Genomic DNA, 20,568 nt, shown 5'->3' on the forward strand with positions numbered 1-20,568 from the left:
GCAAAGACGACAGGTGACCTCTACAAAAACCACCCATCTCGCTCGAAACATCTCTTTCACCTCCAACATTCTCCTTACCTTGACCGGTATCGCCACAGCAGGAGCCCCCACCTTCAAACTCATGCCACCGGGCAGAGTTATCTTTAAACAACATGGCCGGATCTGCACAGAATGGCGAGGACCGCCGGATCCCCACGCAGCCAAGCATGGGCCGCGTGGACGCAGACACCAGTCGTCGACCGCCTTATCAACTTACACCAGATGACGAGGCCATTGAATTCGAGCCCATCGCAATTGTTGGAATGGCACTGCGCCTCCCAGGCGGTGTCTGCTCGCCAAGCGATTTCTGGTCGATGCTCATGAACAAGGAGGACGGGCGGTGCGAGGTCCCGGGGAGCAGGTACAACATCGAGGGCTTCCACCACTCCACAGAGGCTCGCTCCATCAGGACGAGGCATGGGTACTATCTGAAAGAGGACCCGGCGCTGTTCGACGCGGGGTTCTTCTCGATTACCGCCCTGGAGGCGGAGCGCATGGACCCACAGCAGCGCTTGCTTTTGGAGGTTGCATGGGAGTGCCTTGAGAGCTCCGGGGAGCGCGACTGGCGTGGCAAGCGGATTGGCTGCTATGTTGGCGTCTTTGGGGGTGACTGGCTAGAGCTGGCGTGCAAGGATACGGAGGCGATTGATCGGTATCGGGCCATAGGCATTGAAGGCTTTGCGCTGTCGAACAGGATCTCCTATGAGTTTGATCTGCGCGGACCAAGGTAGGTCGACCACGCTTGGCTCTCCCTCCTTTCCTTTTCTTGTGTGCTCTGAACCCAGTATCCAGATTGACAACCGTCTCACCAGCATGACAATCGAAACCGGCTGCTCCGCCTCCCTCTCCAGCCTCCATGAAGCCTGCCTCGCCTTGCAAACAGGCACCTGCACCACTGCACTCGTCTGCGGGACAAAGCTGATCCATTCCCCCAGCATGACAATCACAATGACCCAGAACGGCGTGCTCTCTCCGGACGGGATCTGTCGCACTTTTGACGCAAGCGCCAACGGGTACGGCCGCGGCGAGGGCATCAACGCAGTGTATATCAAACCACTGGCTGCGGCTGTTCGGGATGGGAACCCCATTCGAGCTGTTATCAGGGCGACGGGGTCGAACTTTGACGGGCGCACGCCGAACATTACGAGTCCGTGTCCAGACGCGCAAGAGGCGCTTATTCGGAGTACGTATGCGCGTGCGAGGATAGAAGCGATTGAGGAAACGGCGCTGTTTGAGTGTCATGGGACGGCGACTGTGGCGGGGGACACGGTTGAGGCGTCGGTTGCTGCGCGGGTGTTTGGTGGGCATGGAGTGTGGCTTGGAGCGGTATATTAACTTCTCTATCTATACATGCCAGGGACCTTCCCTCTGACTGTTTGATGCAGGTTAAACCTAACGTGGGACATTCCGAAGGAGCATCCGGGCTGACGAGCCTGATCAAAGCCGCCCTCGCGCTCGAGAATCGAATCATCCCGCCCAATATCCATTTCGAGTCACCGAATCCTGATATCCCGTTTGAACAAGGGAAGCTCATGGTGCCCTTGGAGGCGATCCCCTGGCCGGACGGGCGGCGGCAGAGGGCCAGCGTCAACTCGTTTGGCATCGGGGGCTCAAACGTCCACGTCGTTCTGGACTCGGCGGCTGAGTTTGTGCCGCCTCAGCGCAGAACTGGAGCCATAGATGGGGCAGAGGTAGAGCAGGAGGAGCAGCCCAAACTGCTTTTTGTGTCCGCACCGGGAAAGGAAAGCCTACAAAGGCGGATCATGCAGGTGGCCGACTACGCGAATAACAAGAAGGAACATGGTGGCGGCCTCCAGGACTTGGCATACATGTTGGCGCTGTCCACGCAATTGTCCCATCGGGCATATGCAGTTGTCCAGCCATCTTCGCCGGTTGATCCCTCGATCTTCCGCGCCTTCCGGGCGATGAGAGATCCCCATCTGACGTTCGTGTTCACGGGACAGGGAGCGCAGTGGGCTGGGATGGGCCACGGCCTGATGAGCGCGTTTCCGGAGTTCCACCGAGATATCCTCGAGATGGATAAAGTTATAGACAGTATTGCTGGCCCTGGGCGGCCGTGGTCTCTGGCCGGTGAGTCTGGGCGAGCGTGCTGACGGCGCCTATTGATATGCAGTAACCTGCTGACGCATGATACAAGATGAACTATCGCGACTAGACCGCGATTCTCCTCCGGCACAAGCGGAGCTCACACAGCCTCTCGTTACAGCGCTGCAGATCGGACTCTTCAACCTCCTCGCCAAGCGGTTTGGTATTACCCCGTCCGCCGTCGTCGGCCACTCCAGCGGCGAGACCGGAGCTGCGTATGCGGCAGGTGCAATTACAATGAGAGCGGCGATAGTGATTGCGTACCTAAAAGGCAGAGCGGTCGCTTCTTTGGAGGGAACAGGTGCAATGGCAGCGATTGGGCTACCGCGGAGCCTCGTGACCCCGTATCTCACCACGACATCTGTGGTCGTCGCGTGTGAAAATAGCCCTAAAAACGTGACGCTAGCGGGTGATGATGCTGCAATTAGCCAAGTGATGAATCGGATCCACGAGGATCATCCAGAGGTGCTTTGTCGGAGGCTGCGGGTTTCGATTCCGTATCATTCTCGTGAGACCCCCGTCCTCCAAGGCTGCGTACGTCTTTTACTAGAGCGTGCTGACCGGCTACAGCAACCATGAAACAGGTTGGAGCGCACTTTGAGTCTATCATCGAACCCCACATGGAATACCAAGCAGAAAGCACCATGCTGCCGATGTTCTCCAGCGTCCAGCCAGGAAGTATCCGCGACCCAGCCCACCTGAACGCGCACTACTGGCGCAAGAACCTCGAATCACCAGTCCTGTTCCAAGGCGCTGTCCATGATCTTCTCACTGCAAGTGGATCCAACAACCACATATTCCTCGAAATCGGCCCACACCCTGTGCTCGCAGGGCCGTGCCAGCAGATCGCAAACGGTACCGGGACGGCGAAGAAGGAGCCGCCGACCCTCGTTTACATCCCAACTCTCAGGCGCAAGGAGGATGCACCCAATGCACGCACGCAGATCCTCGAGGCGGTCGCCACGGCACACTGCAATGGGGTTCTGCCCACGCTAGACCTGCGCCGCGCCACGGGGCCCGGCCTGCCCCTTACGGATCTGCCCCCGTACGCATGGGACCACGGCACGAGGTACTGGCTGGCGAACCGGATGGTTGGAGACTGGCGGATGCGCAGCGCACCGCGTCATGAGCTGCTTGGAAGGCGGGTTGCGGATTCTTCGGATGCGGAACCGGTCTGGCGGAATTTGTTCTTCCTGAAGGAGGTGGAGTGGCTGGAGGAGCATGTTCTGGCAGGGCAGGTGGTGTTCCCGGGCGCCGGGTATATCGCCATGGCCGGGGAAGCTGTACGGCAACTGCATCCGGAGGGTCAGGGGTATTCGATCAGGAAAGCGGTCTTCAAGGCCCCGCTGATACTCGAGGAGTTCAACGAGGTCGAAATGATCACGGCCCTCAAGCCGGTGCGGCTGAATGATTTGGTGACCTCGGACTGGTACGCCTTCACCATCTCTGCACACGATGGGACCGCCTGGACAACGCATTGCCACGGAGAGGTTCGGCCAGGATCTGATTTCCCACCAAAGGCGCGCACGGGGAATGTCAAGCGCTCCCTTCGCCGCCGGGTGGATGCTGCGCGCTGGTATCACGTCCTGCGGAACCGCGGGCTCGATTATGGGACGCGTTTTCGGGGCCTCAAAGATGTCACCGCGGATCCGATTCAACGCAGCTGCATTGCAGGAGTGACCGACACGATACCGACGCCCGAGAGCGGAAACTCGTTGCATCCGGTGGTAATCGACCAGTGTCTCCAGGCCATGAGCGTCGCCTGGGCGAACGGAATCGGTCGGCGCCTTGTGGGGATGGGGATCCCTTTGGCGATTGAGAAGCTGTACGTGCACGCGGCCAGTGAGACAATGACGGTGGACGTGCAGGTGGCGCAGGCGGGACACAACAAGCAGCTCGGGCAAGCGACGCTGCTATCCTCCGAGGGCGAGGTTCTGCTCTCCATGAGTGACGCCGTCTTCTTCTCCGTCGATGATCAATTGGCGCTGGGTGCGCGCCCGTTGATCCCACTGGCGTCGGAGATGCGCTGGGCCCCGGATATCGACCTGCTCCCCGCTTCATCATTGACGCGGATGTCGGCTATGGATGCCAAGACGGAAAAGGCATTCCACGACTGCATCCTGGCCTCGCAGCTTGCCATATGGCTGACGGAGGAGCGGCTGCGACACGTCTCGCCCGCGGCACCGCACTTGGTCAAGTGGAAGGCCTGGGTCGGGGAGCAGGCGGCACGGATTCGCGGCGGGGAGGCCATGTTTGTCGAGGAGATGCGGACATTCCGAGCAATGCCACATGAGCAGCAAGAGGCAGAGATCCACAGCATGTCGGAACAGTACTCCAGCGACGACCAGTGGAAAGGGTGTTCGCACACCATCCAGGCCGTGTATGACAACTGCATCGCCCTCGCCAAAGGCGAAACAACAGCGATCGATCTCCTCCTGGTTGGCAACCATTTGAAGGACTACTACCGTGCAATGCAGGCCCGGTTCGACTGGACCCAGTTCCTGCCAGCCCTCGGCCATGGCAACCCCCGGCTGCGGGTCCTCGAGATCGGGGCCGGTACGGGGTCCGCGACTGCGGCGGTTCTGGAGTCGTTGCGGACGCCCGAGGGGGCACGCTTATACTCTCACTATGACTTTACCGACATCTCCCCGGGGTTCATCACCGCCGCTCGCGAGGAGTTTCAGCATCCGGGAATTGACTTTAGCATCCTGGACATCACAAAAGACCCGGAGGAGCAGGGCTTCAGGCCGCATACGTATGATCTCGTGATTGCCGGAAACGTGCTTCATGCGACGCCCAAACTCGGTGATACCCTGCGACATGTCCGGACGCTGCTGGCACCAGGAGGCTGGCTTCTTCTGCAGGAGCTCACTACGCCAGGTAAGTCGGACCGGCCTTCCGTGACCACATCGTAGTGGGATAGGGTAACTAAGATAAGGAAACCGCCAGGACTGCTCATGACTGATTACATCATGGTGAGTTGGCCAACATCATTGTTTTCCTGTTGCTGACCGTGGTGGGCAATGACTAGGGAACTCTCGCCGGCTGGTGGATAGGAGAAGACGACGATCGACCGGACCACCCCTACGTTGGGCCGGAGCGGTGGGACATGGAGCTCAGGGGTGCAGGATTTACCGGCAACGAGTCCATAGCATTCGACAGCGACGAGTCGTCGCTCAGCTCGTTTACGATGCTGACACGCATCGCACCGGACCCAACCCCGTTGGAGGAACCCGTCAGCGCCCATGTCGATCAAAAAGCCGTGTCGCTACGCAGTCCCGGGTCTCATACACCGCGCGGCAGAGACATTGCCCTCTTGACCAATAGCGAACCGGACGCGTGGGCGCTGGACCTTGCTGAGCGTCTGCGCTCGGCGGGCTACCTCGTCCAGTTTGTGCAGTGGGAGGACACCCCGACGAAAGACCAGTGTATCGTCGTCCTCGTCGACCTTGATGGTCCTTTCCTCTATGAACTGGATGAGAGACGATATCAGACACTGCAAGACTTTATAGTCCGAATCGACGCGCAACAGGTGTTCTGGGTTACACGCAACACGCTGCTCAGACAAGTCGGGGCGCAGGCATGCAAGATCGACCAGGGCGTACTGATAGACCCTCGGTACGCCCTGGTCTTTGGGTTCGCGGCTGCACTGCGACTGGAACTGGACCGCCGCTTTATCAACATCCAAATCGACGAATTCCACGGCTCCGCAGCGCACGCTCTACTCCGAATCGTTGACAAGGTGCTGGTCCGCGAACTCCAGCGGCCAGATCTGGACAGGGAATACGAGTTTGCTGTCGTGCAAGGAACCGTTCACATCAGTCGGTGCCACTGGGTTCCGATCATGGACTTGGTGCCAGATGGGGAACGCGCGGATGTGGTCTATAAGCTGGATATGGAAGTCCCCGGCGTGTTGAACACGCTCCAATGGGTCCAGGCGCAGGAGCCGCCCGTGGGAAGGGATGATGTGGAGATCCAGATGCACTATATTGGGTTGAACTTTCGCGTGAGTTACATGATCGGCCCGACACTCTTGCTGTGTAAGACATGTTCGCGCTGACAGGTATAGGACCTTATGGTTGCCATGGGCCTGGTTGGAGACGCAACCGAGTTCGGGCTCGAGGGGACCGGGAGAGTCCGGCGCGTTGGAGAGCAAGTCACGAACCTCCAGCCCGGCGACGAGGTAGTCGTTGTTACCGCCGGGGTGATGCGGAATCGGGTTGTGGCTGACCAGAAGCGCTGCAGGCGGTTGGACCAGGGGGGTCCCGATCTTGGCCTGGAAGGGGCGGCGACAATGCCCATCGTGTACGCAACAGCGCTGTGGGTCTTTGTGCACCTGGCAAGGCTTTGCAAGGGCCAGGTACGTTGTCGCGGGTTCATGGTCTGCTTTCTTGTTAATGCGTTCAAACAGACGGTCCTCATCCACTCGGGTTGCGGCGGCGTTGGGCTCGCCTCGATCCGCGTCTGCCAGCAGTTGGGAGCAAAGGTACCGTGCAACCAGGCAGTCATCCCCACTTGGATCCCCTGTTGGCTAACAGACATGCGCTCTAGATTTTCGCAACCGTCGGCAACGAGGAAAAGGCTCAGTATCTCGTTGACCGGATGGGGATCCCGCGGGACTGCATCTTCAACTCGCGAGACGCGAGCTTTCTCCCCGATATCATGCGCCAAACCAAGAACCGGGGCGTGGACGTGGTGTTGAATTCCCTTGCTGGGAATCTCCTGCATGCGTCCTGGGAGTGTGTCGCGCCAACTGGGTAGGTCTGGCCAGGGCCAGCTCCAGGCCTCATTCCTGCCCCAATTGAAATCGACGGTCCCATTAACAGCAACGTGTCGTTTAGACGATTCTTCGAGATCGGAAAGCGCGATCTTTTCACCCACGGATCTCTGGACATGTCCCCGTTCCTGCAGAATCGCGCTTTCCACGGTGTTGCCCTTGAGTACCTGGCGGACGCGAACTGGGACGAGTAAGTCGCCCCTTTCAAGCGGATGATCGACTAATCTAGCTTACTCTACACAGGCTGCTTGAAGAATTTGGAAGGTGGACCAGAGAAGGAAAGATCGCACCTATAGAGCCCAGGCGAGTCTTTGACGCCCTCGATGTACTCGACGCGCTGCGCTACATACAACCCGGCACCCACATTGGCAAGATCGTTTTGAAAATGCCTGACCCCGCGGCCAATTGGCACTGCAAGGCAAAACACATCCAGATGGACTTGCAGAACGACGCCGTGTACCTTTTGGTCGGAGGTCTGGGAGGCCTGGGACGTGCAATTGCCATTTGGATGTGGGAGCGGGGCGCGCGGCATTTCATATTCCTTTCGCGGTCAGCTGGGAATTCGGTGGATAGTCGAACATTCCTGGATGAGCTGCAGGATCTTGGATGCACTGCCTCTTCTGTGGCCGGGGATGTCGCGGACATAAGCGACGTCCAGCGAGCCTTGTCGCAGTGCGCCGGGCGGCGCCTGGCTGGCGTCCTCCAGCTGTCCATGGTGCTGCGGGTGAGTTCATGCTATCAGGACCCTGTATAATGCAATGCTAACAACTGCCATCAAGGACATAACGTTCCGCGACATGCCCTTCTCCGACTGGACCGCCGCACTCGCGCCCAAGGTCCAGGGGACCTGGAACTTGCACCAAGCGCTCCAAGGCCGCAATCTCGACTTCTTCGTCCTCTTCGGCTCAGCTATTTCTGTCTTGGGAAACTTTGGGCAAACCAACTACGCCGCCGGAAACTCGTTCCTGGACGCCTTCGCCGGATACCGCCGGCAGCAGGGGGTTCCCTGTTCCGTCGTCCATTTGGGCCCCGTAGCGGATATCGGCATGGTCAGCGAGAATCCCAAGATCCTGCAACGTGCTCGCGATCTAGCTATCCGGCTGGTCGACGAGAAGGATATCATGGACGCGCTGGCGTTGGCAATCGTCCAATCTCCTGTTCGTCGGGGCAGTAACAGTACCCACCAGGAGGCGTACGCGTCCATCATCGGACTAGGCACGAGCAAACCAACGACGGACCCAGGCGTTGTCCCGATCTGGCAAGGGGATGCGCGGCTTGGGATATACTACGGTATGGAAACACAGGGGCTCGGAGAAACAAAGGCGTTCATATACAAGGACCGGGTAAAAGTGCTCATGGGCCGAATCGAGGCCGAGCCCAGTCTCCTCGACGAGCCCGAGCTGGCCCGCGAGTTGACGCTCGAACTGGGCGGGATGATGACCGAGTACATACCGTCGGCGGCGGACATGAACGAGGAGCAGGTTGCCAACATGAAGATCGATTCGCTGATGGCCATTGAGATTAGAAATGCGATCCGGCGTAGTCTAGGAGTGGATCTTACCATGGGGGAGATTAACAAGGCGGGGACTATCAGGGGGCTGGCGCAACTTGCCATCGGTCATTTGAAGGCCAAGTACAAGGGGGACAGTAAGGCGATTGCTTCATAGCTGACGATTGCTTGGTCTTGGAGGCTGGAAGCGTTGTAAGGATGAATTAAAGTCTGGGTATCATCATCACCTTGACCGCCATGCAATTTGATAGGCTTGAGCAGGGAATTGTGGCCAAGGTCTATATCTTGCATTGTTTTGTTATTGATCTGGACTATGCCTACTGGCAGCTATCATGCAATCCCTCGTGAGATTTGTTGATGTACCATCTTTTGGAAAAATGATTCAACGTGCAGCAGCGTTTACTGTGACCCAAAGTGACCAGATAACCACTAGCGTCAATACCCATGAAAACCTGCTCCCTCTGCCCTGGCTCCCACTCTTTTCCCTCTTTCCCTAATCTCTCAATCTCCGCATCCTTCATGCCCACCGTTCCCTCCAAGAGCAGCACCACATCCCCCCTCGAAGTGTATGTTGGAATAGGTGCACGTGTGTCGCGTGCGTGTTGTCGAGGGCGGCGCGCTCAGCGAGCAGGGAGGGTTTTATCGCGGGGATTGGAACCGGGGTGCTTGAGCCGATGGGGTGCGTATCGGATGCTGGGAGGGTTCCGAGGAAGGGCCATTCGTGGGCGCCGTTGTATGGTGAGTCTGGGGGTGTATAAGGTGTCCCTTGGTCCATCGGTGGGAGGGAGAGGATGCCTTGGCTCGGTCTTCGATGGGATCGGGCGTCAATGACCACCCGAGCTGCCGCCAGATCTCAGACGTGCCGTACCCGCTACTATCATAGTCCCAGCGCAGCCCATTCGCGGCTCGATACCGTCCCAGGAGCGGTGCCTGTCGATGCGGAATGTATTCTCCTCTGGATCAACCACACATGCCGTGATGCGCACCGCACCGCATCCACTCCATTCTCCTTTCCTTCCCAGCGCCGTACGGCACCGTCCAAGGCCATCCATCCGCCTAACATTAACCGGCTGCTTCCTCGGCAACCCCGAGGGTAAGCGCCACCCGCGGGATAACATGGAGTATAAGAAAAATCTGACAACGGCTGGGCAGATCGTCACTACGCCGGTTCACCAGCCACTGTTCAGCGCGTCAATGCGCGGCGCCTGCGGCTTCCCTCCTGCAAGTGCGTCGGCGGATTTGTTTGCACGGCGAGAATTGCGACGGGGGTTTAGGATTACAAGGGATAATGGGACTGAGCCTGAGTCTGCCTTGGAATGATGGCGGCATAGCTGGTGACGCATACACATACACATACACTTGACATTTTCTGGCCCTTACCCTTGGCACAAATCATTCACGGTGTCGTGGACACCTAATCACCGCGGGATGCACCAATCTCATCATTCATCAGTGAATTGCGGGCAGTTATACCATAGACGTAGAAAGTGAGAGCAACACTACACGTCCGAGAAACCACCCGCCGGCGGCCTTTCCAGCAGCCGCCCTATACCCCGGCCAAAATACAACTAAACTCCCCCGGCAAAAGCAATATGAACACGGTCCGCGATATCCCGAGCTAAGATCCTATGGAACGCAGAGCGTGGATGGAAATCATCCCACCAGATACAGCCTTCCCCGATACAGGTAATATCCGGAAACTCGTACTCTGCGGGGTGGTCCAGGACCCCTGTCATAAACGTCCACGAATCGTAGAGGGCAAGGGTGGACTATCATGATTCACCCCATGTGAGCATGTTTTTTTCTGTGTGCTTCATCAATGCAACCCAACCAAGCCCAGCATCTCCTGGGCACTCGACTCAACATACCTCAACATGCTCACTCGCCCACCGCGAGGCCGCGGTCTCCAATTGGAGGTTAAATTCGGTGAGACCATGTCTATATTGCTCTCTTTGCCTCTTCTCGCTCGCGAGGAACTTTGGGGTCCGATGCGTCGGTGGGGCGTTGATAAGGAAGATGTACCGGGCGCCGCAGGCCTCGAGCTTGGTGAGTTGGTCCAAGTAGCTGTCGATGACGAGCCTGATTTTGTGCAAGAAGTCCGGCTCTTGGTAGAGCTGGAGCACGCTTTGAGTGTGTTGGTTTCGTTAGTTGGGGTATCGAAAGCCAAGAGACAGAGCAGGAGAGGGAGAGAAGATGTGGGACATTCAAGGAAAAAGACAATGGATCTTACTCATTAATCCCAAACCACAGCACAAACACCGCCAAATCCGATTCCCAGACCGGATCAGACGCCGGATGGACCGAACTCGAGAGGCAGTAGAGTGGTTCGAAACCAGCCGAAACCTGGGCGACAAGATCCTCGTGGGCACCTGGGGCGAGGGAGTTGTTGACGGTGGCATCCCAGACGGCGAAATTGTAGCTCAGCAGGGGAGTGTGGTTAAACGCCGTCGCTGCGTATCCGACCCAGTTGATCGAGTCTGACGCGGTGCCCTGTCCTGTATTTGCGGTGCGGTGTTAGATCCGTGCGTTGGGCCGGAAGACAAGGTCGAGTTCAAATTTTACGGGGCGACATACCGAGAGGGGGATTGCCCATGGGATTATCTAGTGATGGCTGGGTTGAAGTGACATTAAATCTCGTTGTCGTGTACGAGTCGCCGCTATCGTACGCATTTTTAGTTCACAACGTGACGGCCAGAGGCAAAATGATACAGGGCACAGTCATACAATGTGAAGAGCGATCGAGCCGGTCGGTCAGGATGTCTGAGTTGGGGACTGGACCCTAGGGCGGTCAGGATGTATTGCGGCTTCATCGTGACGCACTGTGGTCCGTGTGGAAGGAAGGAATGAGCGTAGTGTGTGTGATACTACATCTGACTGATCCCAGGCTGACCCCCATGTATATAGCCACGATGAGCGAGTCCGGCTGGCGCAGGCAATCCCCGGTCACTAGGTAGCTGGATCTACTAGGTACGCTGTGAAACGCTCTTGTCCAAACCGGGAATTGTGAAGCGAATCCTACGGCACCAGTAATGCAAATAAACAAGCCTTGTATAACCACTACAACCCTTGGTCCACCAGTTAGGTTGCTAGTCGGCGCAGGGATGGAAACGATGTGATTTGACAGGCTCTGGGCAAAATAACACCGACGAACAAGAGGAGAAATGGCCAAAGATGGAGCATGCAGAAAACCTTTAGCCCCGCGTGCGCTCCTGCTCCGCCCTTGCATTCCGGACCACCTCCTCCGCTTTGGCCTGAAAGTCGCTGAAAATGTTGATGGCCTGTGCTCATGCGCCTGTCAGCTGCGAGACCTGGATTCCGGAGAATCATCCTCTCTTCGGGGAAGTACTTTTCTTACCTGTGCGAGCTTCCTCTGCGCATTCCCCTCATCCGCATACCCAAAGTCCATTCTATACTTCTCCTCGTTATCAATATACGAAGGATACGACATCTTCGCCATCCCGGTATCAGCCGTGGCCTTGAAAAGCGACATGGCAGCCACCTCAGCCATTGACCGAGTCGTCGACTGAAGACCTCGCAGGTCATCCGGAATCAGAGTCTGCGCATCAACCCCCGCCAAGATCAAAAGCTCGTCGAGGCCCCGTGTAGCACACGCCTTGACCTTTGTCGGAACCCCTTCTGCCTCGTACCATTTCTGTGCTTGGACGCTCAGGCCGAGTTGCGGGTTGGGGTCCACGAAGCTGTAAAGACCGTCGGCGTTAGCGGATATCACATCATACGCAGTCAGAAGGCGGGGCTGTGTAAGTATTGATGATTCTCACCTCGGATCAACCAGCTCCCTAAGCTCGCGCACAAACGGGGATATGGATACGCAGCCCGCCTCGCCAGCCAAAACGGCCTGCTCCATCGAAAAGAGGGTGGTTCCTAGTGTCTTGATGCCCAGGTTGCGGAGCTCGCGGCATGCTTGGAGTCCCTCCCATGTCGCTGCCACCTTCATCACCAGGCGGGAACCGTCAAAGGATGGGTCCGCGATTTTCGACAGTCTATGAAGCCCTATTTGCTAGCAGTCAACCTGAGGATACATAGACAATATCATGGGGGACATGTGAGTACTTTTCCCCGTATCGACGATCTTTTTCGTCGAGTAGGAGAAGTTCGGATTCGCCATTATATGGAGGTTTCCGGAGATATCGGGGAGCATTGCTAGAGCAAGGTAGACTGCCTAAGCTCCGACCTGCGTTAGGGCTCCGTGGGTAATAGAAGATGAGACTCATCATACCCCTATCTCTACGGCCAACTCCTCAAAGGTGACTTCGGGGAATTGGTCCCGCAGCTTGTTCGCAGCCTCTATGGCCTTGAGGAGTATGTCCTTCCGGGTGGGTTTTGCGAGCTCGGTGTAGTATTCATACTGGGGTCTTGTTAGTATAGCTAGGTACATAAAATGGGGTGGGATTATACCTGGTTAGATGTGCAGTCGACACATTTGCCGAATTCCTTGGATACTGTACTAATGGTCAGGGGGAATACTAGCTGCGAATAGATAGGTGAGTAATGCTCGTACGTGTGACGTCAAAGGTATCCAGGTCAACCTGTGTCTTCGAGCGAAGATACTCGAGAAGATTGCTTTCTGAATGACCCATTGTGCCCAAGGTACAGTAACTCTCACGGCGAGTAGGATAACGGGTAACAGCAGCTGCAACGTAAGAGAGCCAAGCCAGCTGGTGTGCACTAGAACTTGGCCAGACGAGACGGACAGATATATAAGCCACAACAAAGCCATGGTCCCCCTGTACAAGTTACACCTAGTCCTTCCTATCTGGGGCAACAAGTTGGTGTGTTCAGATTACGCACTCCCCCACATGACCTCGAAAGCGCAACTCAGCAGCGTAGCACGGAGGGATCAGCCGATAGTCGAGCTACACCAGAGTGCTATGGCCTCCGATCGAGATCGTACCTTGACGAGCACAGGGGTGCGACCGATATCGTCATATTATAGAGACCTCTCGGCCACAGCTCCATGGCTTTGTTTCGAGCAAAAAGCGCACGTATTCATGACGGTTCTTCGTTCTTCGCAGGCAAATTCAATGAGCCCGATTGATCTTTCCTAGGCGTTTCCCATCTTGGGACCAACAGCCGATTGAGCTAAATGAATCGTCCCTCTTCAACCGAAAGATCCTTGTTTGCCATGTCTCGGCATGGGGTAGGTTGGAGCAGATCCTAGTTCTCATACCGGTCTTTGAAAAGCTGGATTGTCATCCCTAATATCCAGTCTCAAATTGCCTGACCTGCCTCCGCTAATACCCGGCTGGTCCTGATGACCATAGGCTTCAGCGTTCGACAACAACACTCGTGTGAGCAACTGGTTGCCAATGACTGGTACAGTGCGAATAATGCATATACTGTACCATTCATATGGGAGATGCCGTGCCTCGACGTAGAACCCGATCTTCGGAGATAACACACGTATACTCCGGGCTACGGTCGAGAAAGGTCCACGCGGTGTTAGTCAAAACTCGAATTCCAAATATATGCTTGACATTTCTCAAAGCTGGCACATATGGCCAGGCCAGCATTCTAAGTGTCCGAGTCACGGTAAGCAAAGCGCGAGCCAGTTCCCGCATTTCCTGCCCGCCGGTTTCACAACTTGGGTACGATAGTGAGTGTGCGATACCCGGGGACCCGGGAATGTCCATCTCGCCAAATAGCGGTAGGCCAAGTTGGCCCTGGCCTGCTTGCAGTGGGAGTGCATTGCTCCAGACTCTCTCATTGTGGTTCTGATTCATTTTAGCGTAGGTTGTAGAGTAGACGCTACAAGAAGCTCAATGATCCCAGATTTCTATACAGTTTATAACCACGTCAAGCCTATTAACTCTCGAGGGACTACTCTTGGTACTTCTAAACGTGGGAAACAGTACAAAAGATTCAACTAGCAAGTTGTGCTGCTGGTCGTGCTCACTCAACCCGCTCAATTCTAGCTCATGGTTAAACCTAAGTAACTTCATCCCCGCTATTCGTGACTGGAGGAAAAAGCAAATGTGGTTCGTGGGGAGCCGAAGTGTAGGACAGAGCTGACCTTGTGTGGTACAACCATTGAGATATCCTCCGTTACGTGGCTCCACGCGGGGTTGTCGGAAGCCTGCAGAATGACTGCGGGGAATACTTGTACGTCATATTCCTATTACCACTTCTTAATAGATTTACTTTCTGTCTAGCTTACTGCCTATAGATACAGCTCTATTCCTGATAATACGGACATGAACCTTTTCATGCACAGTCTCCTAGGTTAAAAATGTGTTTTATTACATTTGGTTTAATATTGTCATGGAGACTAACCTAAAGCAGGCAATTATCTAAACCGTAATCGGGTAGTACTCCCGTCCTATTGTGGTAGGAACCCCTATTATGGATTGCGCTAAGACACCTGCCAGATCTACCTCCGGGCCCAGAGCACAGATCACGAGTTCCCACTATGCATGCCATGTTCCAAGCGCGGGGTCTCCTCTGGCTGTGTACTAGTGTGGTTGCCGGCAACCTCGTCCTGTTCTCAACCCCATAGATTGGGCATATATGCCCGCCGGTGGTCAGCTTCTTGTCATCCTCTCACACACCCTGCTCCCTTTGGCACCACTATCTAGCTTCTACGATGGCAGAACGTCAAGTCATCGCCTTGGCCGGCGGAACCGGCGATCTAGGTCGCTACATCCACGAGGAACTCGTCAAAGATCCTCGCTACAGCGTTGCACTGCTCACCCGCAATGTCTGTTCCTTGTCCAACTATAGCCCTAACCTTCCTATTAACGAACCATCCAACACAGACCTCCCCGCCACCTCCAACCCTCCCCGACACCACGGTCCACACAACAGACTACACCCTCCCCTCCATCCTCCAAATCCTTAACACCACAAAAGCCACAGCCCTAATCTCCACCATCCGCTGCGACCACTCAGACTTCCTCGAACCGCACAAAGCCCTCGTAAACGCCTGCCTCGCCTCAGCCACCTGCAAACGCTTCATCCCCTCCGAATGGGCCGGCGACATCGAGTCCTTCCCGACGATCCCGCGCTTCTACACCAAAACCCGCGGCCCGCTGCGCGAGTACCTGCGATCCATCCCAAAGGGGGACCTCCAGTGGACGCTTTTCAACCTCGGCTGGTTCATGGAGTATTTCATCCCCGCGGGGAAATCGTACATGAAGCTGCTTCCGGGCGAGTTTCCGTTTGATTTGGAGAAGTGGACGTATACGGTTCGGGGCGGGGGGGATGTGGTGCAGAGTTGCACGTTTGGGAGGGATGTGGGCAGGGCTGTTGCGGTGCTCTTGGGGGTTGAGGAGTGGGTGGGTTCCATGATTTTCTTCTTTACTGTGTTTTCTTCATGTCTTCTGCTCAGGACCATTGCTGACTTGGTATAGGAACCCGTAACCTACGTATCCAGCGAATGGTACACAATGAACGAAGCCGCCGAGAAATTAGAGAAGTTCTACGGTACGTCCCCTTTCCCTTTCCCTTTCCCTTTCCCTCCCCGGCGCCTTCCTCTTCCTGCATCAAACACCCACTAACCACTACCAGGCCGCGCCTTTACACGAACCCACCGGTCCACCGAAGAAATCAACGCCGCCGTTGCCGCGGGCGAGAAAGACCCCTCGACCGACCCGCTGGAACTCGCTCAGATCGAGCAGTGGGAGGTTAGTGGTGCGACGGCTTGTCCGCGGGAGAAGGTGCTGAGGCAGCGTGACAAGTATTTTTCCAACTTGACGTTTGTGACTATTGACGAGATGTTGAAGATGGGACAGGAGATGGAGCATGTTTGATGGTTTGTTTGCATGCGTTTCTGAGGTTCGTCATGGTGGTGATGAGGTGTCGATATATATTGCGAGTTAGGGCTGGGAAGACCGGATCAACCACGAGGCCTCAGATTGGTACCAGTGCCCCATTTCCCTTATTTCGTAATTTTCACTTTGCCCTCAGGCCTTTTATCCTATAAAAAGATCACATTAATGTATCTTGGAGGAGTGTAGAGCCCTTCACATCCAAGCGACAGGATGATTTGCTTTTCCGAGGCTCCGATAGCGGAGTTTTTCCCCACAACCAACAAATCACCAAGAATCGAGATTGACATCCATCTCAACTCCTCAACCCATATAGAAAATTACGCTGTACATAAGCACCGCCAAAAAAAAATGTCACAAAAACAAATACTACCTCCAGACCTCATGGAGTCCCAACTGTCAACAATCGACCTGTTGACAGCAATGTTCCCCGCGCCAGGCGAACTCGACATCTCCACTTCCAGTCAAGAATGCATTGAGAAGCTCCGCGATTGGTGCGAAAGTCCAGATACAGGGTTTGAAAGCGCTGCCCCATCTGGGATCCCATCGAGTATAGCCCCATCTGGGATCCCATCGAGTATAGATCTCGCTGTACACGTTCCGATCGTGGAGGGCGAGAAAACGATCCAAGTCAACGTTTACATCCCACTCTACTGCCCGGCTTCAGAGCCAGAGACAGAGACAATAGACAGTCCACCACCACTCAGCTACACCCTCCGCCAACCATCCTGGATGTCCAAAGCCGAAGTCTCGAAGCTATCGGCCTCGATGCCAACAGACGACATCTTCGACGCACTCGAGTACATCCGCGAAGCGGGGGCGCGATTCCTCCAAGACCAGAAACAGCACCAGGAAGAACAACAACAACACACATCCTCCTCCAACCCCAGATCCACCAGCACCGACCCCCTAGTCCGCGTGTGGTTCTACTTCCCCTCCCTGTCAACCCGCGAAAAACGCACAGACATGGTAACGCACGCACCGGACTACTCCCTAACCGGCTTCGTCCTGGCCGGGAAACCGGGCGTGCTGTGCCTCGAGGGGACGTCGCGGGACATCGATGCGTACATGAGTTTCATCAAGACGCACTCGTGGGGCGATATACCGAGCCACCAGAAGAAGGTTAGTGAGCGGTATCGTGAGACGGAAAGGGTGAGCAGGGTGTTTGGCGGCATGGAGGAGATTACGGACTCGCTGGGGGAACGCGGGGGGCAGAGGGCGAATCGGGGCGATATGCAGGCGCTTGAGGCGTGGCTGAAGGGGAAGGGGTTGGAGGAGGCGTTTGAGAGGGTTATCTTTTAGATGGATATTTTTGACTGTTCCTTTAAGGCTGTTAGGCTCTGGTTATTGGAACCTATACCATCATTGTAAGCCGCAATCTTTGATGGATTGGAGCAGGAACCTGGCAGCTTCTGGGTGTAGTAGCGGCCATGTTCGGCTCTTGTCAGACTCGGGGCTGCGAATGTCCTGTGTGAGTCAGAGTACGCAGTCTCAATACATGTTTTATATAGCCCTGAGAATCCTGGCAGAATGCGAGGTTCAGCTAAGGTTATTGAGCTAATGGCATGGCAGGTTTTCTCTCCTGCTACTTCTCCGTCCATTTGCTCTGCGGGTGCGTGGACTTTGCGACTGGTGGAAAAAAAAAAAAAAAAGCGCCGCAAATAATGCTGGTTGGAAGTAGATCGGAATCACTAAAACTTGGTAGGATCTTAAAAGGCCTTCATCTATAGCTCTATGAATTCGTCGGTCACCTTAAAGCCAAGCGGGCTATATGCTGTAGCCAACATCCGACCCAAGGATCGAGCAGCGGCGGGTCGAAGCTTCCCACCCACTTACTCCCGACCAACCACGCGCCTTGACATCAGCTTTGGATCACCGCCACAATACGTAACATGTGACAAGTGGAGTGATGGCAAAGGAAGAAACAGAAAGCTATAAGAATCATCAGAACCACCCCAACGAAAACTGACTTCCAGCTAGATACCCAGTGCCCTCATCGTCTAGTCTTCCAATTCGAACCACAAACAAATCCATCCCGAAAATGTCCCGCCGCCAAAACCAAGACAAGCAGGGGTTACTAGACCAAATGTGGGGTTTCAATCGCTCAAACCGCGCGGATCGAGGGCTTGCGGCGGATCAGTATGGAGAAGACCTGGGCCAGGATTTCGGCGACCAGGGAGTGAATCAGGGTCAAAATGAGGAGCAGCAAGAGCGGGGTTCGTGGGATCAGGTTGAGGAGCCGTTTAATGTGTCGTCTGGTCCGCCGCAGCAGCATCTTACCCGTGACCAGTTTCAGTCGCTTAGTGGGTTGGGGAATGAGACTTCGCAGGTGAGTTCGCTTGCGAGTATCATAGAGGGTGGCGCAAGCTTTCGCGAACTGTGTCTGATTAAGCAAACTGACACAAAGCAGACGATGAATCCGCGGGATAGACCGCGTAAACTGCATCAAGACATGCAGGGTGACACGGCCGTTGACCCCTACGATGTCGGCGATGTTGGAATTAACCGAGATTCCAGGACTCAGGAGGAGGTTGAACAGGAGCTCTTGCATACGACGAGCCCGGAGTGAATGGCTTGAGGATGGGGGCTCAAGCGATATGGGAGGTTGGCCGCCTAAAAGTTTCTCAAGGTGTCTTGCGAGTAAGCATGTGTTATGAATACATTTTGGGTCTTGGTTAGCTGCATCCCATATGTAAAAGTGTGCGCCGTCATCGACTCAGAATAGTATCAAGCAGACTCGGCGTATACTTCCGTAGGCTGTCTAAGAAACCGCGCCATTGGCTCCCACGCTCTGTCCCTTGCGTCGTAGTCAGCAGGTCTATCGTCGACGAAACGCCACGGCCCCTGCATGGCTGTCCATTCGTCCTCTTCGTCAAAGCAGGACCCGCTCAGACAGGGGTAAGTGTCTGAGCCGAGGTCTTGTCCCACAAGGCCATCGCCATCGAAGCCAGGGTCTGTATCAAAGCTTACCCGCCGAACCGCGCGAATCGCATTGTGCCGAGCGAGAACATGCTCCCAGTTTGCAAGGTCGCCAACCAACTTGTCAGCGAAACGAACGTAAAAGTGTATGCCGCGGAAGCGATGCGCGTTGGCAATCTCGCAGCAGAATTGGAGAAGGCATGCAGACTTGGCATGTGCTCCGAGGCGAGGATAGCTGCAATATTGAAGAGGATCTCTGAACTGAGCGACTGGAAATCCATGGCAGGCTTGTCGAGTACATAGGTTTTGGGCGAAGATCAACAAAACAAGGGGTATCTGACATTGGAACGTCTTGGAGTGTTAGGCGCAAGTGAGCACGGGTCGTGATGCCTAAGCTCCGTCAAGGTCAGTCTTACCTAGTATCAACTCTCATCAGCGGAGTTTGTTCCGACGTGCACTGCCTGCTTGTAGTAAGGCATTTTGGCCACCACTAGCAAAAAGAACGAGGATTCACTGCCTCCTGGTAGGGAAGGAGCGAAGGACCAAGACTCCAACAACCCGCGTAAGAACCTTTAATGGCTCTTGAACCTCTCCATCACCAACAGAACCCTTATTGGCATCTTTGTTATTCTAGGGATAGTTTTATTCACTGCCAGGTAGTCTAGTCTCTTTATATCCTCTATCACACTACTGGTCGAAGGTACTCCGACAGAAAGTGACAGGAGGAGGGGTATTGAACATTCAAATGGGGTGGGACACGGGCCGTGATGTATACCTGGGCCCTGATTGCGGGCTGAGGCCTAAGCTTCGTTAAGGTTGGTTTGGCATGCTTATCAACGTTAAGATCAGCGGACTTTATTCTGACGTCCAAGCTCTGCGTGTAGTCTGGCATCCCTCCAACCAGAAGTTGGGATATTTTGAGGGCATAGGATGGAAACATCAGTTACAAAACTTTAACATCAGGAATCGAAACAAGCTGAGCTGTGGCCAGAGTGATTATTCGGTCAAGGCCCAGCATTTAGCTCAGTACCATCGACAGGTGAGAATCATGGAATTGAGAAAGTAAATGAAGAGTAAGATGACATATCCGTACAGTAAAGAAGACCTGATAACGATTCTCAAAGGGATTCCACAACCTCAGACAACCTTCGCTGCGACCTTCTCAGCGAGGATCAAGGATTAGCTATACGCTCTCGTCTCTCACGCAACACGGTAAAAAGAAAATGCAAAAACAACTCGAGCATATCCACGTTAAACTCCAGAAACCAAACCAAAAGCAGGTATCCAAGTAAATTTCTCCGGCCCCAAATCTCAAAAGTCATCAGTCACTCCCTCGCTCCTTTCCCCAGTGTCCTCCCCCGTCTTCTCCCCAGGCTTCTGCCCCCGAATAGCCCCGCTCTCCATTCCAATTCCCTCTTTATACCAGCTCCCAG

The 20,568-nt window shown here is 55.2% G+C and overlaps 6 protein-coding genes across 6 annotated transcripts; 4 read left to right on the top strand and 2 right to left on the bottom strand.

The window, feature by feature from the left end:
- Positions 1-302: 302 nt before the first annotated feature.
- BJX68DRAFT_278794 (type I polyketide synthase) lies at positions 303-8,589 on the top strand (the record flags this gene model as incomplete). Its single annotated transcript, XM_071048603.1, has 13 exons — positions 303-766; positions 852-1,365; positions 1,425-2,094; positions 2,198-2,653; positions 2,716-5,025; positions 5,095-5,120; positions 5,177-6,151; positions 6,215-6,505; positions 6,557-6,631; positions 6,697-6,902; positions 6,987-7,112; positions 7,166-7,646; positions 7,702-8,589. The coding sequence occupies 13 exons, from the start codon at positions 303-305 to the stop codon at positions 8,587-8,589; spliced, it is 7,482 nt and encodes a 2,493-aa protein (XP_070903113.1).
- Positions 8,590-8,949: 360 nt separating this feature from the next.
- Positions 8,950-11,242, bottom strand: BJX68DRAFT_263145 (uncharacterized protein; the record flags this gene model as incomplete). Its single annotated transcript, XM_071044608.1, has 6 exons — positions 8,950-9,272; positions 10,117-10,201; positions 10,301-10,556; positions 10,663-10,927; positions 11,007-11,089; positions 11,157-11,242. The coding sequence occupies 6 exons, from the start codon at positions 11,240-11,242 to the stop codon at positions 8,950-8,952; spliced, it is 1,098 nt and encodes a 365-aa protein (XP_070903114.1).
- A 381-nt stretch (positions 11,243-11,623) lies between these two features.
- On the bottom strand, positions 11,624-13,030 carry BJX68DRAFT_263146 (uncharacterized protein; the record flags this gene model as incomplete). The annotated part of the gene is made up of 7 exons (XM_071044609.1): positions 11,624-11,710; positions 11,788-12,130; positions 12,212-12,443; positions 12,504-12,612; positions 12,670-12,798; positions 12,849-12,892; positions 12,952-13,030. 7 exons carry the CDS (start codon positions 13,028-13,030, stop codon positions 11,624-11,626), a joined length of 1,023 nt encoding a protein of 340 aa, XP_070903115.1.
- Positions 13,031-15,033: 2,003 nt separating this feature from the next.
- On the top strand, positions 15,034-16,198 carry BJX68DRAFT_263147 (NAD(P)-binding protein; the record flags this gene model as incomplete). The annotated part of the gene is made up of 4 exons (XM_071044610.1): positions 15,034-15,147; positions 15,206-15,724; positions 15,800-15,872; positions 15,957-16,198. 4 exons carry the CDS (start codon positions 15,034-15,036, stop codon positions 16,196-16,198), a joined length of 948 nt encoding a protein of 315 aa, XP_070903116.1.
- Positions 16,199-16,567: 369 nt separating this feature from the next.
- Positions 16,568-17,518, top strand: BJX68DRAFT_263148 (DUF1115 domain protein; the record flags this gene model as incomplete). Its single annotated transcript, XM_071044611.1, has 1 exon — positions 16,568-17,518. The coding sequence occupies one exon, from the start codon at positions 16,568-16,570 to the stop codon at positions 17,516-17,518; it is 951 nt and encodes a 316-aa protein (XP_070903117.1).
- Positions 17,519-18,173: 655 nt separating this feature from the next.
- BJX68DRAFT_229149 (uncharacterized protein) lies at positions 18,174-19,075 on the top strand. The gene has a single exon (XM_071038973.1). It carries the CDS (start codon positions 18,258-18,260, stop codon positions 18,783-18,785), a length of 528 nt encoding a protein of 175 aa, XP_070903118.1. The 5' UTR covers positions 18,174-18,257; the 3' UTR covers positions 18,786-19,075.
- Positions 19,076-20,568: the final 1,493 nt, after the last annotated feature.

The sequence above is a fragment of the Aspergillus pseudodeflectus genome (assembly GCF_044049435.1).
Source record: "Aspergillus pseudodeflectus strain CBS 756.74 chromosome Unknown BJX68scaffold_6, whole genome shotgun sequence".
Classification (NCBI taxonomy): Eukaryota; Fungi; Ascomycota; class Eurotiomycetes; order Eurotiales; family Aspergillaceae; genus Aspergillus; species Aspergillus pseudodeflectus.